The sequence below is a fragment of the Talpa occidentalis genome, unplaced genomic scaffold (assembly GCF_014898055.3).
Source record: "Talpa occidentalis isolate TD23 unplaced genomic scaffold, MPIMG_talOcc4v2.1 talOcc4.17, whole genome shotgun sequence".
Classification (NCBI taxonomy): domain Eukaryota; kingdom Metazoa; phylum Chordata; class Mammalia; order Eulipotyphla; family Talpidae; genus Talpa; species Talpa occidentalis.
Genome location: NW_023601754.1, coordinates 42756050 through 42773288, shown reverse-complemented (window position 1 = coordinate 42773288; position 17239 = coordinate 42756050). Strand labels below are relative to the sequence as shown.

The window sequence follows — 17239 nt, the reverse complement described above, 5'->3', positions numbered from 1 at the left end:
CTGAGGAGACAGACAGGAAGCTGATAATCTATGAAGAATGTAATGATCAGAAGTGATAGAGGAAAGGATGACATTTGTCAGGGCAGATGGGTGGAGGCCTCTCTGTGGAGGGGGCATTTGATAGATATTTGAATGATGAGGAAGGATCAGTCATGTGCAGAGCAAGAAGGGGGGGCACCAGGGACAACATTGGCAAAGGCCCTGAATCAGGGGCTTCTTTCTGGGTTCTGTTACAGGAAGGAAACCAGTATGGCTAGATCAGCACTAGGGAGTGAGAGCATTGTGGGAGGTGAGGAAGGAGAGGCGTGTGGGGAACATGGCAAGAGTCGGATTATATCACAAATATAAGATAGTGGAGGGTTTATGGTTCAGTGAATATTTTAGAACAGGGGCCTCCCTAGTGGTGCAAGGGGTTAAGCACAGCACTATGAAGCTATCTGCAGCCTCTGAAGCATGGGTTCGACCCCCTGCCAGGGAGCTGACCCACATAGCACAGCAGACCCCTCCTATCTCACCCACTGCTCCCCTCAGCAGTATATGTTGGGCAACCCACCTCTTCTGTTCCCCATTCTGTCTCTGGTGAATCCTCTCACCCTCCACAACTCTGGCCTGTACCCCAGTTCTTGTATGCATAAATAAATAAATCTTAAAAAAAAATGTATTTTAGAATAGGGACCAGATTGCACAGGCCACCCGTACAGGGGTTTGTAGACAGAATTCAGGAGTGGTCCATGACCTTGCATAGCAATAAAATGACATCTTCATTTTCACTATCCTCTAATTCAAAATGTGCCATTTAGCTCTATTACACATATAGCCAGTAGGCCACAGCAGCATGAGCAGTAGTGTCCTGGTCACCAAAGGAATCCCACATGTTGTGACAGTCGGTGCAGATCTCTTGAAATATAATTTTTAGTATTTCACACACACAAAAATCACTTTTCTTGGAAAAACCGTCCTCACTTTTCCTGGAAAAATCGTCCTACCTACTGCTTGGTTCCAATAGCACCTTAGGTCTTCAACCCTCTTAAACTGATGATTAACAGCTGGAGTGGGACAGCTGTGGGGTCAGGGAGCCACTGGGTACTCTTTTCCCCTTCCAAAGCACGTGGGGAAAGCAGAGGCCTTCACAGATGGACAGGGAATGGCCATGAACTGCCCCAGACAAGTGGTTGGAAGGGCGAGAATGAGGGCAGAAGTGACTGTTCATTGGGTGGGTGAGAGTAGGGTGAATCTGTTTTTTTCTTTGTACTTTGAAAAGTTTCAAAATTCAAGAGGAATGGAAGGATTTACAGTGATACCAGTTTCTTATATAGTTTCTTTTTTGTTGTTAAAGATTTATTTATTCATACAGGAACTAGGGTGCAGGCCAGAGGTGTGAGGGGGCAGTGAGAGGATTCACCAGAGACAGAATGGGGAACAGAACAGGCAGATGGACCAAAATACACTGCTGAGGGGAGCAATGGGCAAGTCAGGAGAGGTCTGCTGCACCATGTGGGGCAGCTCCCTGTCTGGGGATCGAACTTGTGCTGCAACGGCTGTGGATATCTTCACAGGTTGCATCTTAACCCCTTGCGCCACCGGGATGGCCCTTTTCCAGATATAGTTTACACACACTTCAGCAACTACCTCAATCTAATGTTTTTTAACATGAACAGCTATGGAACACTGTTCCGTCCCTTGAGCTTTCCACTCCTAGGAATTCTCAGGGATTGTTCCATATCCAGACACAGATGTTCTTTTTTATGATTGCGTAGTATTCCACTAGAAAGCTCCACCCTCACTCATCCCCCCGGCACCTGCTGGTTTCTACCGTTTTACTAAAATACTGCTTGTTCTGGGAATTTCTTTCTAGAAAGCTGAGGTCATTTTGCACAAGTGTGAGTATATCATAAGATAAAGTCCCAGAAGTAGACAGCTGAGACAAGGGTCTATCTGCAGGTTTCACAGACATCACCAAAGACCCTCTCATACACGGAAGCATTTCCCATACCCCTCAACAGGGCCTGGCATCATCTTTGCCGATAGGTAATACCAGTCTCTCCAGGCAGCTATTGCAGTGTTTGTTTTACTATGAGTGTCTGTCTTAATCTGAGTGCATTTTCATTCAGAGCTATGAGCTGTTCGTATTTCCTTTTCTGGGCAGTCTCTCGATCCACTAACCAGATTACTGTGGGGTCATTAGTCTTTTTTTTTTACGGGTTTGTAATCACTTTTTATATAATAGAGAGGTAAGTGCTTTGTGTTCAGTTGCTCATGTTTTCCCCCAGTTTGTTCACTTCCTGGCATAATTTGTCTTCAGAATAATAGCATTGGGAGGAAGTGAGGGGCATGCATCATCTCCACCTCAACTTCTCAGGAGAAATTGTAACTATATGTTATAACTGTAAATACTACAACTTTCAACTATACATAGAAGTTGGTAAGTAAATAATGAAGCATGGTCTCGGTTCATTCAGCTAAGAAATGTGGAGCAGCAGCTGGGTGTCAGGTGCTGTTCTAGGTGCTGAGATGACAGCTGTGACCCAAACGGTCAAAACCATACTCTAATGAAGATGACAGCCCAGTAAGGGAGACACGCTGTCAAAGAGCAAACAGAAGAGGGATACCTTGAGGTGGTGATGAGTCTTACGAAGGAGGTGAAAGGAAGGTGAAAGGGAGGGTTGGTGGTGGGCTGGTTTAGATTTAAGGTAGTCAAGGAGGGCATCTTTGAATGGTGACTTTATCCAGGACCTGAGTGACAAGAAAGACCCAGGCAGAAGGATAAAAACTAGAGCTGCCTGGGAGCAGAAACAGCATGTGTAAAGGTCCTGTGGTAGGAGCTGAGGGCAGGAAGAAGACTAGTACAGGCTTCAGGATAAAGGAACTTAGAGACCAAGTGAGGAGTTTTGATTGTGTTCTGGGCAACAACAACAAAACATTGAGAGTGTGTGTGTATAAGGAGTTTTTGCTTTTTCTTTTGGACTTGTCCAAACCTAAAAATGCAGGAAATGGTAGTGAACTCTGTGCACCTTCTCACCACTCAGCAGCTATGAACGTCTTACTCATCCTGTTTCAGTTGTATCCCTCACTTTTTTAGTAAACAGACTAGATTTTTTTCTTTCTCCCTCTTGCCATACCTCATTCTCCCCCTACAAAATCTTTTTACTGAAATATAACAAATATAGAAATGTGCACAAATCACAGCTACATGGCTCAATGATACTCATAATTTGAGCACATGCATGTCACTGGCACCCATATGGTGAAACTGACTATGGCTGGTTCCCCAGAACCTCCTCCTCCTCCCAGATTCCTTCCAGGTTCTGCCTCCTGAACCTCTAATGTGCAAGTGGAACATAAAAGGTTGACATGAGATGACCTCTGTCATGAACATGGTGTCTGGGGCATAGAGGTTACAAATGGTTCTGCCATGAATAGTCTAGCACATGTGTCTCTTGGTGACACCTGTCTGTGTGTGTGGTGGGTGATACCCAGGAGTGAACTAGCTGGGTCATAAGGCAGGTGTCTGATCAGCGCTGGGAAGCAGTGCCTGTGTTCGTTTGCTAGAGCTGCTGTAACAGAGAACCACAAGCTAGCTGTCTGAACACTGAGGCATTTTCAGGTGTTGGCCGGGTTGGTGTCTGGGAAGAGGGATCTGTCCCAGGCCTTGCTCTTTGGATTGCACATAGCTATCTTCTCCCCGTGTCTCTTCACATCAACTTCCTTCTGTACATTTCTGGCCTGTGTCCAAATTTCCCCATATTATACGAACACCAGTCCTACTGGGTTAGGGTCACCCAAATTACCTCCTTTTAACTAGATTATCTGCAAAGACGCCCATCTCCAAATAAGGTTTGGGAGGTTAAGTTTCCAACATACCTTTTTGGGAGAACACAATTCAACTCATAACAGTGCTTAAGAGTTTCCTGAAACAGCCACACCAATTTACTCACCTACTATTTGCTGGAGTGTTTTAGAGTTAATTCCAGACATGATATCATTTGCCTTGGGAATGTTTTAAAAGGAGGCAAGACTTAGTCTGTTTACATTTTTAAACGGTTCTATTTGTTCTGTGGGAATAAAAAAAAAAGGCAAATCTTTCATCAAGAAAGAAAATGTGTGGGCCTCCCTGGTGGCGCAACGGTTGAGCGCTGGGCTGCGAAGCTGCCTGCAGCCTCTGCAGCGCCCGTTGGATCCCCGGCCGCTGGGCGAGGGTCCCACATGGCGCGCAGACTCTCCTGCCGCCCTCTGCTCCCCTCAGCGGTGTACTTCGGTCCTTCTGCCTGTTCTGCTCCCCGCTCTGGCTCTGGTGAATTCTCTCACGCTCCCGCGCTTCTGACTGTACCCAGTGCTTGTATAAATACATAAATAAATCTTAAAAAAAAAAAAAAGAAAGAAAATGTGAGGAAAGAGCAACCCTCCTAGGAAGGGCCAGGTAGGACCCTGGTGTTGGAAGAAGCCTCCCGGGTGCCCTTAGCTCAGGGATGCCTTGCAGAGACTGGGTTCCATCCCTTGCTGCCACTGAGGTTCCTGGCTGCCCTGGGGCACCCCTCAGGGCTAAGGTGATACAGAGGGAGGAGCCAGGCCAGGACTCAGGCTGTCTTTCTGTCCATCCTCCTTCCTGCCAGGACATACAGCAGCTCCTCCAGCTCCAGCAGCTGGTGCTTGTGCCGGGTCACCACCTCCAGCCACCTGCTCAGTTCCTGCTGCCGCAGGCCCAGCAGAGTCAGCCAGGTAATGTACCCCCCCACCTCCACCCCTGCCCTAAGACCTCCCCTCAGCTCCCCCTCCCCGCTTACCCTGTGCTTTCCCCCTTGTCTCCCCAGGCCTGCTACCGACGCCAAATCTATTCCAGCTACCTCAGCAATCCCAGGGAGCTATTCTGACCTCCCAGCCCCGGGCCGGGCTGCCCACACAGGTGAGTGCCCACCAAGTACCAGGCTGGACCTGCAGGGGGCTGGGAATTTCCTCACCATTTGGCCCACCCCACAGCAGCCAAGACAGGAGTGGGGAGACCTGGGGCCCGGCCCTGCTCTGCCACTCATTTGCTGTGGGAGTTCCTCAGGCCAGTGGCTCCAAACCCTACAAGGCATATGACACCCATGAGAATCTGATAGAAGCTGTGGATGTGACCCCAGACCCCATCATGCATGTGTGCACAGACTCGAAGTGTTGGGGCATCAAATTAGACCCAAGAGTTACTTTCCTCAGAGAACACACTGAGTATGTTCGGGTATACTAAAGTGTCTCTCGGGTACTAATTCCATTCCAGGCCGGAGACTGAAAACCAGAATTTTTTATTTGGCCCACACCATATTTTAAAAATCGAATTAGTTGTAAAAAAAATTCCCAGAATATGCCAGAGTCCTAGCTTCTCTTGACAAAGCAGCAATCCTGGTAAGCCTGGGGGCTTCTGTGGGGCATGGTAACTGCTGGCGGGGCAGGGAGCCCCTCAGACAGAGGCAGCTCCTTGGCCCCCGGCCTTTCTTTCTCTTTGCTCTTGGATTCTAGACTTCCATAATAATCTTTCGGGATCCTTTACAGATTTCAAAGTTCCCTTCTACCCATTTTTTAAATGGCCCTTTCAAAAAAAAAAAAATATATATATATGGACTATTTCTGAAAACCCCAAACGTAAGGCTTAGCTGCAATTTTGAAATCCAAAGCTGCTCAATAAGTCAGGCTGTTCTTATAATGTTGGCCCCAGAAGTCACTCGGCTGCAAAATCTGCCTTGGTCAGAGACATATACAGCATCTGACTTTTCTTCATCCCTGGTGGTGGTGTAAGCTACATGTGCTTCTCTGCGGACAGTTCATGTGTGTGGTTACAGGGTGATGCCTTAATCCTAATGAGGGGGTCACATCCTATAGGCTTTCCAAAATCTGCTTCAGAGCTTTTATTTTTAGAGAAATGAACTATTCCAGAGAGCTGTTGCTTTTTTGTAAACCCCACCCCCACCCCCTTTACAGGAACCCTTCCCATCTATTAAAAAAACAACTTCCTGGGCCTCCCCCGGTGGCTCAGCGGTTGAGCGCTGGGTTGCGAAGATGCCCGCAGCCTCTGCAGCGCCGGTTCGATCCCCCGCTCCCACTGCTTCCCGGCCACCGGAGGAGGGTCCCACATGCGCGCAGACCTCTCCTGCTGCCCGCTGCACCCCTCAGCAGTGTACCTTGGTCCCTCTGCCTGCTCTGCTCCCCGCTCTGGCTCTGGTGAATTCTCTCACCCTCCCGCGCTTCTGACTGTACCCAGTGCTTGTATAAATAAATCTTTAAAAAAAAAAAAAAAAGCTCCATTGTGACCCATTAGCAAGGGCTTTTTAAAAAAAAAAACAAAAAAACAAAAAAACAACTTCCTTTATTTGTAACCCACTCATTTTTTTTCAAAATATTTTTTATTTAAATTTTATTTTTATATTCCCCATACAATTACAACCCCCTTATTTTGACCCCAAGCCCTCCTTTCCCCACCCCCATCCCCCATAGAGTGTCTCTGGTTCATAGTTGTTTGTTGATTTTGATATTTTCTTTCTTATAGTTATTCTTTTTCCTGGTCCCTTATTTAAGTTTTCTAGATCCCTGCTATGAGTGAGACCATCCGGTATTTTTCTTTTTCTTTCTGGCTTATTTCGTTGAGCAGGATCCCTTCCAGCGCCATCTACGTTGCTGCAAATTGCATGTGTTTATCTTTTGTGAATGCTGAGTAATATTCCATGGTGTATATGTACCACATCTTCTTGATCCAGTCATCTATTTTTGGGCATTTGGGTTGTTTCCAAATCTTAGCTATTGTAAACAGTGCTGCTATAAACATAGGGGTGCAGGTGTTCTTTGGAATGGATGTTTCTGTGTCCTTTGGGTAAATACCTAGGAGTGGAATTGCTGGATCCTATGGAAGCTCTATGTTTAGTAGGTCCAGAAATCTCCACACAGCTCTCCATAGTGGTGGACCAGTTTGCACTCCCACCAACAGTGCAGGAGAGTGTAATTCACTCATTTTTAATCAAATTCATCTAGCTGCCCCATGGGGCAGGTAAAGCTCCATGTTCCTATCCTGTTTCCATCTGGGGAGCAGGAAGCCAAGACCCAGAGAAGTTAATAGCTTGCCACAATTACCCAGTAGTAGAACTAGTCCCCCCAGGCCCCAGCTCCAGGGAAAAGAGCCCTTCTTGAAACAAGCTGTCTGCTCCTTCTGGGAGCTCACGGGCTGGGAAGGAATGAGCAGAGTTCTGGGCAGTGAGAGGACCCCATGAGACTGCAGAGTGTAACCCCCATGGCGACTGACTTGGCATGGGGGCCCTGCTGCCTGGGAGCCAGTAGAGGGGAGTCTACAGGAAGAGACTGGCCCACAGGGAGGCATGGTTGGGGAACGGGCAGCCATTGCTGAGCCCATCCTGGTCCTCGGTCCTACATCCCACCCACCTGCCCACCCCACCAGGCCGTGACCCGCCCCACGCTGCCCGACCCGCACCTCTCGCACCCGCAGCCCCCCAAATGCTTGGAGCCACCATCCCACCCCGAGGAGCCCAGTGACCTGGAGGAGCTGGAGCAGTTCGCCCGCACCTTCAAGCAACGCCGCATCAAGCTGGGCTTCACACAGGTCTGTGGCCCCCCCAACCCAGCGGGACCCGAGTTGCGGGTGGGGTGGTGGGGCATGGCCAGCTGGGGGGAAGGGTGAGGAGGTGGTCTTCTAGTGAGAGGGATACAGGGTGCCACCAGCTGGGGGGCAGAGTATTGCCAGGTAGAGGTCAGGTGAGAGGCAGGCCCAGCTGGGCAGGGCATTACCCTCAGGGTTTGAGGGGTGGGTGGTCAGGGTTTTGTCAGCTGTGGGTGAGAGCTTCCCAGAGCTCTAAGACCGGACCCTGACTGCCACCCCCAATCTCTCCCCACTGACCCAGGGAGATGTGGGCCTCGCTATGGGCAAGCTCTACGGCAACGACTTCAGCCAGACGACCATCTCCCGCTTCGAGGCCCTCAACCTGAGCTTCAAGAACATGTGCAAACTCAAGCCCCTCCTGGAGAAGTGGCTCAATGATGCAGGTAGGGGACTGGATAGGGGCTTCCTAGCAGGGGCATGTAGGTGGTGTAGGGAGAGGCTGAGTTCGGGGAGGCGCCCTCACGCCCTGGCCTCCTTCCGGGTGCAGAGACTATGTCTGTGGACTCAAGCATGCCCAGCCCCAACCAGCTGAGCAGCCCCAGCCTGGGTTTCGACGGACTCCCTGGCCGGAGACGCAAGAAGAGGACCAGCATCGAGACCAACGTCCGCTTCGCCTTAGAGAAGAGTTTTCTAGCGGTGAGGCCCCCCTTCCCCAGTGCCGGTCCTGGGGGGTCAGGGGGTGGTGGGAGGATGGGCCGGGGCTAAGGAGTCCTCTGCCTGCAGAACCAGAAGCCTACCTCAGAGGAGATCCTGTTGATCGCGGAGCAGCTGCACATGGAGAAAGAAGTCATCCGCGTCTGGTTCTGCAACCGGCGCCAGAAGGAGAAACGCATCAACCCCTGCAGCGCAGCCCCCATGCTGCCCAGCCCGGGCAAGCCAGCCAGCTACAGCCCCCATCTGGTACTGAAAGCTCCGCTACCCCCTTGTCCTTTGCCCGCACCTGTGTGAGCACCACCCACCTGGTGGTCCACAGTACCTAGAACCGAGGCAGTCAGAGACACCCTTGGAGACAGGCTGTCATGGTGGTGCAGCACAGCCACACAGGGACACACAGTGGCCAGGGAGGGAACTGTGGTCTGGTGTGGGGGTGAGAGCACCGCAGATATATACCCACATAGCCAAACAGTTATCGTAGGTCGGAGCCACACGGGGATAGCTACATATTTCCAGGACCCATGGTGCCCCCACACACACCTCCAGGTTCAACCGCACAGACACAGGCAGGGACATAAGCGCTGCCTGGGTGTGCATGCAGGTCCACAGCTGCACACCGACCTGCTCAAGTCAGACACACTGGGACATCCCTTTATTCACCGGGTGTGAAAAGAGCTGTAACACCACAGGAAGGAGCAAGGGACCTAAAGGGCCCCCACTCCAAGATGTGGAGGAAGAGGGGACCTTCTGAGCTGGGTCTTGTAGGACAAGAGAGTGTTAGCCAGACATGAGCAGGGCAGGCAAAGGGACTGGTGAGTGCAAAGTCTCAGAAGCCAGAGCGTTGAACCTAATTTGAGGAAACTGAGTGTGGTTGGAGTGATTGGAGCTGAAATGTGTATGAAGAAGTGGGGCTGAGTTTGAACTTGAACCACAGGCAGTGAGGAGCTAAGGAGCAATTTTGAGCCAGGAAGGGACAGGGTCACATTTAGAGTAAGCCTCCTGGGAAGGATGAGACTGCAAGTGGGGAGACCAAGAAAGAGGCTGGTGGGTGATCCCAGGAAATCAAGCAGCGTGGCTGTGCATGTGGGCCTGCCTTTGCCAGACCGATGGGGCCGGGGTGGGGGGGCACTCTTAAGTGACAGGGATCGCTTCCTGCTGTGGTTTGGGCTTCCCTGGGATAAATGTGAGGAGAGGTATGGAGGAAGCCCCTGGCACAATACAGACATAGCATCATCCCCAAAGCCCCTCTCCCCCTGTCCGGGAGGCAGACGAATGGGGGCTGCTGGAGACAGTGGCTTAACTTGCCTTCTTTCCTCTCTCCCCAGGTCACATCCCAAGGGGGCGCCGGGACCTTGCCGTTGTCCCAAGCTTCCAGCAGTCTGAGCACAACAGGTCAGAGGGGACAGAAGGTGGTGAGGGAGCACAGTATAGGCCTAAGATTCTTGAGAGGGTTGGGGTGTTCAGAGGCCTCAAGGCTCAGCCGGGATTGAAGGGGGCAGGAGAGGGCAGAAGGGAGAGGGCCGCTTCCTCCCTCCAGCCAGAGCAGGTCACTTCCATCTGCTCCATGATATCACATGAGCAAAGTGTGTGGTTGCTGCAGGATCTACTTGGGTTGTTTCTGGCATTTATCAACATTCACCAGAAGTGACTTTGTCTCACTGAACCTCAATTTTTGACATTATGAATGTATACTATGTACAGGAGCTACCTGCATGAATATAGATATACAGGCTTTTGTACCCAAAGCCCTTCCCCCTTGCTGGGACAGGGCCTGCCATTTAACACCATATATATACACACACACACACATACATACCTACGTATGTGAATAATATAATATATATATGAATAATATAAAACAAAACTGTTATGGCAATCTCCCGGAGAAATCAGGTGGTAGTTATAGTTATAGTTCCTGCTTCAAAACTATATTTCCCTTCCTTATATTAAGAGCTACTGGGGTGGAGAGGCTGCAAAGGATATGCCCGGCACTGTTCTAAACTCGAAAATATGTTGACTCATTTAACCCTCACACCCATTTATGAGGCAGAGTCTATGGTTGTCCCCATTTTCCAGATGAGGGGACTGAGGCCTGAGAGGTGAAGGCCCTGGTTCAAGGACCCACCTGGTACTGACTAGGCTCTGAGTGCGGTGGGCCTTGGGGATAGCTGAGCCGCACCCCCCTGCCTGGCCCCTAGAGGGAGCCATAGGGCTCTGTCTTCCGGGTGCCCAGGTCTTGTCTGGGTAACAGGAGTCAGGGCTGAGACTCAGAGTGGGTTTTTGGTCAGTGAGCACCTGCTGGGCACAGGGCTCAGGTTCAGTGGGTGGCAGCTGTTCTTTCTGTGCTTCTGTGACTGCTGTCACTGTGGCAGAGGCACAGAGAAATGGCCCTGGGCGGAGAGGGTGGAGTCGAAGCTCTGGGCAGGGGAAGAAACGAGTTGACCCCAGTTACTTGGTGAAGAATGAATGAATGGAAGCTGAAGTCTCCCTCTCTGTGTCTTTCTCTGGTAGTTACTACCTTATCCTCAGCTGTGGGGACGCTCCACCCCAGCCGGACAGCCGGAGGAGGTGGGGGCGGGGGTGGGGCTGTGCCCCCCCTCAATTCCATCCCCTCTGTCACTCCCCCGCCGCCCCCGGCCACCACCAACAGCACAAATCCCAGCCCTCAAGGCAGCCACTCGGCTATCGGCTTGTCGGGCCTGAACCCCAGCACGGGGTAAGTGGACAGCTGTGAGGGGGTGGGGGGAAACTTCGGGGAGAAGCAGGGTCGCTGCTGCTTCTGGATGGGGAGCTGCCCTGCAGTTCTGCCGGGGTCCTGCCCCTGCTAACCCTCTGCTTTGCCTCTTGCAGAAGCACAATGGTGGGGTTGAGCTCCGGGCTGAGTCCAGCCCTCATGAGCAACAACCCTTTGGCCACTATCCAAGGTGCGTGCTGCCACATGTCACTCCCATGGTCACCTGCCCTGCCCCCCCGGGGCCTCCAGCCCCCCCATTGCTGCTCCAGCCATGCCATCTTGCCCCTGCTCACCGCATCGCTCGCCTCTTCATGCCCATCTCACCTCTGGGGAAGGTGTGAGGGGTGCTGACGGGGGTCAGTGGGGCAGATGGGAAGACAGGGGGCGCTCTGGGCAGGATGCCGGAAGGTGCCCCAGCCCAGCCTCTCTCTCTCCCTGCCAGCCCTGGCCTCTGGTGGAACCCTGCCCCTTACCAGCCTTGATGGCAGCGGGAACCTGGTGCTGGGGGCGGCCGGTGCGGCCCCGGGGAGCCCCGGCCTGGTGACCTCGCCGCTCTTCTTGAACCATGCCGGGCTGCCCCTGCTCAGCGCCCCGCCTGGCGTGGGCCTGGTCTCCGCAGCCGCTGCGGCCGTGGCAGCCTCCATCTCCAGCAAGTCTCCTGGCCTCTCCTCGTCGTCGTCCTCCTCCTCGTCCTCCTCCTCCTCTACTTGCAGCGAGGCGGCAGCACAGACCCCTGGAGGCCCAGGGGGCCCTGAGGCAGGGTCCAAGCCCGAGTGAGGGCCCACCATGCCTCCCCTCCTCCTCCTCTGACCCCCACCTCGGCTTCCCGCCTGGGAAGAGGGCAAGGAGGCCAGCAGTGGGGACACAGGGGGTCCTCGAGCAGGAGTGACAAGGGAGGAAAGACCAAAAAAACCAACCAACCAAAAAAAATTAAATAAACCAAGAGAGAGAAGAAACCAACCAACAAAAAAGAAAACCAAAAATAATCACAACAGAAACCAGCTGCCCCAAAGGAACCAGAGGTGAAAAACAAACAAAACCAAAAACAAACAACCCCCCCCCACCAAGCCGAACAAACCAAAAACCACACCAAAAGTCACGAGCCAGACCTCAGCGTGCTCACCCTCACCGCTGTGACACCAAATAAGAACCCCAGCCGCGGAGAAGCCTCCGAGGTCGGACCTCAGCTGAGCCCTGGCTGTGGGACCAACCCCAAACTTGCCTCCCCCTTGGGGGGCAACAGAGAAAGAAAAAGAGAATGTGCCAGCCTCCCAGCCCCAGCCCAGACCGTCCCGCGATGGGGCACAGCCCGGGGCAGTGGGCTTGGGCTCAGAACCATCAACCAAATGTTCTTTTCCAGAAGGTGAAAGGGCCTGAACAACTTTACACCAAATATTCAGTAGCTTCATCCAAAGGATGTACAGAATTTTTAGCATTGCGCTCAACAGAATGTGTCCCTAAAATGTGTCCCCTTGTCCCTTGGACCCCAGGCTCTCCCCACCTGGGCAGGGGGTCTCGCTTTAACCTCCTCACTCCCCCTTACCCCCAGCCAGGGGAGCGTCCAGGGGAAGGCCTGGGATGACTTTTCACCCCTTGTACCTCCCCTTTTTCCCTTTGAAGGGTAGGCTAGGCCATTTTGCCAAGTTCTAGCTCTCACACGCTCCACCCCCCCCTCAACCCCATCACCCTCCTCTGCTCTGGAATCTACCCTCCTCCCCTGCCCGTGGGAAGGTGGACATTTCAGGCAAGAGGGGATGAGGCGAGGGCATTCAAGTTGTCTTTTTTTCCATCCTTGTCTGTCGGTTTCCCTGAAAAAAAAATTCATATTCCAGTGCCTATCCGTGGGATCCTTCCCGTCTTTGACCAGAAACCAAAAAGAGAGCTCACCTCGCTCTTCCCACCCTGTGCCCCTCTGACACTGGCAGATGCCTCTTCCTCTCCTCCCCACACACATGCACACACGCACGCACCCCAGTGGTGGGGTTCCTCGAGATGGCGACCCCATCAGGGTCCACGTGGTGGGGACAGCGCCACGGCCTGCGGGCCCGTCTGAGAGGGCACTGTGGTGGCCACCACTCCCTCCCACGAGTCTCGGCTGGACCCGTGTCTGCCCGGCCCCGTACGCATCTCCACGGACGGAGGAGACAACCCACTGGGAGCCACTTTACCCTCCTGCTGTCGTGGAGGCCGACAAAGTTTTGAACCAAAAAAAGAAACCAAACAAACAAAAACAAAAAACCAAACAATAAATTAAAACTAGAAAAAAAAAGAATTTATAGATATATATATATTTAAGGGAAAGAAGATAAGGACTCTTCAAGAATACGAAGGAGCCGCGAGGTGGAGCCAAGTCCCTGCACCGGTGGTCCAGGCCCTTGGTCCCCAAGGCGGACGGAAGGACAGATGCTTCTTTCTCTTCACAAATACCTCATGGACGTCGTCTTCGGGAAAGCCGGAGGGGGGCGGCTGGGGCAGGGCCTGTCCCTCAGCCAAGGCGGATGGAATGGGTGGGCAGGGCTGAGAGAGGGTGTCAGGGACAGGGGTGAAGAACCCCAAACTCCCCGCCCCCCCAATCGACTGAAAAAGCTTTAAAAAAAAAAACAGGAAAAAAAGAATGAGAAAGCAAAAAGAATGGACGAAGGAAAAGTAACAAACTTTCGGGTGGTTTGATTCCTCCTTTGATTTCTTTTTCTGTTCTCTTCTGTCTGTCCTCTGTCCTGTCTCCACTCTCTCTGCTCACACCTCTTTTTCTTTCTCTCCCTTGGCTCTTCTCTCATTCTCCCAATCTCCTCCTTTCTGTGTCTCTCCTCAAACCAAAGTGTTGCTGTGAAGGACGCGAGCCATTAAAATGAGAGGGGAGCCCGGCAGCAGATTGGCCCCTGCCCCCCTCCCCAGTGGGCAGGAACAGAGGGAGGGGAGCTCCCCAAGACACAGAGATGGGCAGTGCTGCCGGACACCCCGAGAGAGGCCACCCTGCGCCCCGAGGCTTCAGCGTTCTCTCTTTTTTTTCTTGTCTCCCTTCTCCCACCCGGGAAATGGAACTGTTGGGCTGGGCCATGGAGGCGGCAGAGACTCTGCTGTTGTAGGGGTCTCGGGGTGCCTTGTCTGGGCAGCGGTGGTGGCCGCCCCTCCCACCCTGGCACCGAGGGGGCCCGACGTGCCATCGACCCATCCTCGCCCGAATGTAAGCATCTCTGCTGAACCGACTCCCTGCCCGCACCCTACCTCTGAGTTTGTCCATTTTTATTTCCTGAAGAGAAGGAACTGGCGCAAGGGCCTGGGCCCCAGCCCATGGGTAGAGATGGGGGCCGAGGGCTCCTGACCACATAGGAAGGACATTTGAGCAGAGCAAAATGAAAGGAATGACAACCAAAAACCCCTCCGAGAAGACAGGCAGCATGGAAGGCATGGTGGAGATGACTCAAAAACTATGATTCTAGACCAAAAAAAAAAAAAAAAAAAAAAAACCAAAAAAAAACCAAAAACACAAAAAAAGGAAAAAAAAAAAAAAAAAAAGGAAAGAAAATCCAGGACTCACCACCACCCACTTCATCCTGCGTCCTCCTCATCAAGTGCTGCCACCTGGGGCCTCTCCACCACCCCAGTGTGTGGGGGGGAGTGGGGCAGAGGAGAGGAGGAAGCAGGGGGCAGGGATGGGGCCGATGCCCTGACATTGGTGGAGGGACCCCCGTGCAGCTGGGGGTGGTGGGGACCTCCCCATCCAACCCCCATAACTAGGAAAAGAAAAAAAAAAAAAAACAAGAAAAAAAGAAAAATTCCTGGGAGGGGGAAAAATAACCAAATCCCAAGCTTTAACTACAGCTGTGAAACCAAATATTGGGAAGGGGGTGGGAGGGAAGGAGGGGCAAGCGTGCCCCAGGTCTCCCCCCTGGGCCCCCTCCCCCAGGACTCGAGATAAGGCACCAAATACCTCATAGAACTTTAATGTTAAAAAAAGGAAACCAAATATCGTTGGCTGGGGGCCAGCCAGGGCAAGGGGCTGGGGGGCTGGAGGGAGCCAGGGTTGGGAAGGTGATGGGGGAATTCATGCCCCCCACCCCCCTCTGCCCCTTCCCCTCCAGTCCCCCCCCCCCCCGTCTCGACTCCGGGAAACAAAACTATCTCATCGTTTTTATTTTGTGGTCTGTGCAGAGCCTGTGTCCGTGTGTCTGTGTGTGAGCGAGAGAGTTGGGGCTGGGGAACTTTGTGGGGGATGGGGAGGGAGACCCCAGGCCAGGCTCTGGGCTAGGTGAGACGTCTGAGATGGGGGGCCAGGGGCCTGGGCTCCAAAGAGAGGAAGATGAGTGGATTGGAGAAAGGGGAGCCCTCTGGATCTCTCTCCACCTGGCCCTGACCTCCTACTCGAGGGAGGGACAGAGACTGGGCCTGCCATCCTGGCAGGCCTTTTAATCGTGCCAAAAAAAAACAATGCCAGTAACTAAAACACCTCTCTCTGTTCTCTTCTGGGTGGATGGGGGCTGGAAATGGGAGGGAGAGGCTGGGAGTGTAAGTGGGGGTAGGCAGAGATGGGGAACCACACCCCTTATGGGTGGGGACTAAGATGGGGAAGGAGAAGAGTGTGAGCTTTTCACGCATCTCCCTGGGGGAAGGTCAAGAGAGGGTCTCCAACCCCCTGGCGGCCCTGGGAAGATGGGTTAAGGTACCAGCTACATAGAGGATGACCTCTTGACCTGACTAGATGTCCTCCCCCTCACCCAAATCCCAGGGTGCCTCTCTCCCCTGTTAGCCCAGGGTAGGGGGACTGAGTGAGAGAGAGAGTGACAGACTGAGCAAGACTGCGACACGCGGGCCCCACTGGCCTCTGAGTGGGAAAGGCAAGTGCGAGAGATAAAGGCCTCCAAGAGAAAAAAGAAACAAACCAAAGATTTAACCATTAAAAAAAAAAAAACCCACAGACAACTCCGCTACCTTTTTATACGTTGGGAAAAAAAGCGAAAAAAAAATAAAAATAAAAATGAAAAAAAAAATACACAAAAACTCCAAGCCGCCGGTCCTTCGTGCGGTTTGAACTTTGACCTCAGCAGTCTCCAAAGCAAGATGACGATGACAAAGGCGAAAAAGAAAAAAAAAAAAAATGTATATTTTTAAGTATTTGTCCTTGAGATGTTAGCTCCTTGTTCAACAAACACAAAAAGGAGAGAAAAATCCAGAGAGAAGTGTTGCTGGGACGGAGACAACTATTTACTATGTCTGTGACCCCCCCCCCCCCCCCCGTCCCCCTTCCTCTCCTCTTTCCTCTACCCCTGCTACCCCTCCCTCCCCAGCCTGTCCTCCAAGCCCAGGGGCTCAGTATTTATTTATTTATATAATTGCAGGGTGACTGGGGGCCTCTCTAAAAAACTTGTAGAGAGGGCCTTTGGATCATGGTGGGGGGGAAGGGGCAGGTCTGGGAGTGGGGCGGGGGGCACGGGGGCTTGATCTTGGATAGACTGTTCCACTGGCTTCTTATGCCACTGCTGCCACTGTCACCTCCCAAGTCCTGGCTGCACTAGGGCAAGGTGATACCGCCCCACCTTTGGAAGAGCTGAATGGCTCGGCCCTTTCTGGGGCCCTGTCTCACCTACTCGTATGTGTGACCAGGTTGGAGTGGGGATGGGAGGTGGTGGCAAGTAGTGGGTATGGGAGACCAGGAGGTGGTGTCTGGAAATTGAGTAGGCCCCGAGGACCTGCCTTCCCCTTTTCTCACTGAGTTAGCCCCCCCTTTCAGTTCTGTCTGACCCCTGTGTTGGCAGCCCCTCCCTCCCCACCCTGTATTCTCTCCCTGTCTCTTCTCGTGGTAGCGGGTTAGCGTTTCAGTGTTCTTAACTCCAATCTGCTTGTTCATTGTACAATGTGCTTCTTTTAAGGCCCCATTTTTGTAACTTGAGTGTGTCATTCATCTGAACAACATCAAAAAATAAAAAATTAAAAACTGTACAGAGAGAAATGATGCGTATTCTCCCTTGGTCTCCGCTCTGTCCTGGGCAGGGTGGTGGGGGCTGGCAGGGGTATGTGTGTGCTGGGCAGGGGAGGGCTTTACTTCTGTTCCGCAGTGGATGTTCAGAAGGCTTGAGTGATTTTATTTTTCCTCCCTCGACAATAAGAAAACCAAATCTCAGAACTTAGGGTGAATTCAAATCTCAGTTCTGCCATTTTGTAGATGTGTGAGCTTCCGTGTCCTCATCTGTACTGTAGGGACAGTACCGGCCCATGGG

At 52.4% G+C, this 17239-nt stretch overlaps 1 protein-coding gene across 2 annotated transcripts in view; it reads left to right on the top strand.

The window, feature by feature from the left end:
* POU2F2 (POU class 2 homeobox 2) overlaps positions 1 to 13416 on the top strand; it is a 31537-nt gene extending 18121 nt beyond the window's left edge. For both annotated transcript variants that reach the window (XM_037516668.2, XM_054697214.1), the window contains 10 exons: positions 4611 to 4716; positions 4809 to 4900; positions 7466 to 7579; positions 7878 to 8019; positions 8124 to 8272; positions 8360 to 8536; positions 9616 to 9682; positions 10802 to 11006; positions 11141 to 11214; positions 11467 to 13416. In XM_037516668.2, the coding sequence (XP_037372565.2) occupies positions 4611 to 4716; positions 4809 to 4900; positions 7466 to 7579; positions 7878 to 8019; positions 8124 to 8272; positions 8360 to 8536; positions 9616 to 9682; positions 10802 to 11006; positions 11141 to 11214; positions 11467 to 11801 (1461 nt within the window). In that variant the 3' untranslated portion in view covers positions 11802 to 13416. The remainder of the gene's footprint in view (positions 1 to 4610; positions 4717 to 4808; positions 4901 to 7465; positions 7580 to 7877; positions 8020 to 8123; positions 8273 to 8359; positions 8537 to 9615; positions 9683 to 10801; positions 11007 to 11140; positions 11215 to 11466) is intronic.
* Positions 13417 to 17239: the final 3823 nt, after the last annotated feature.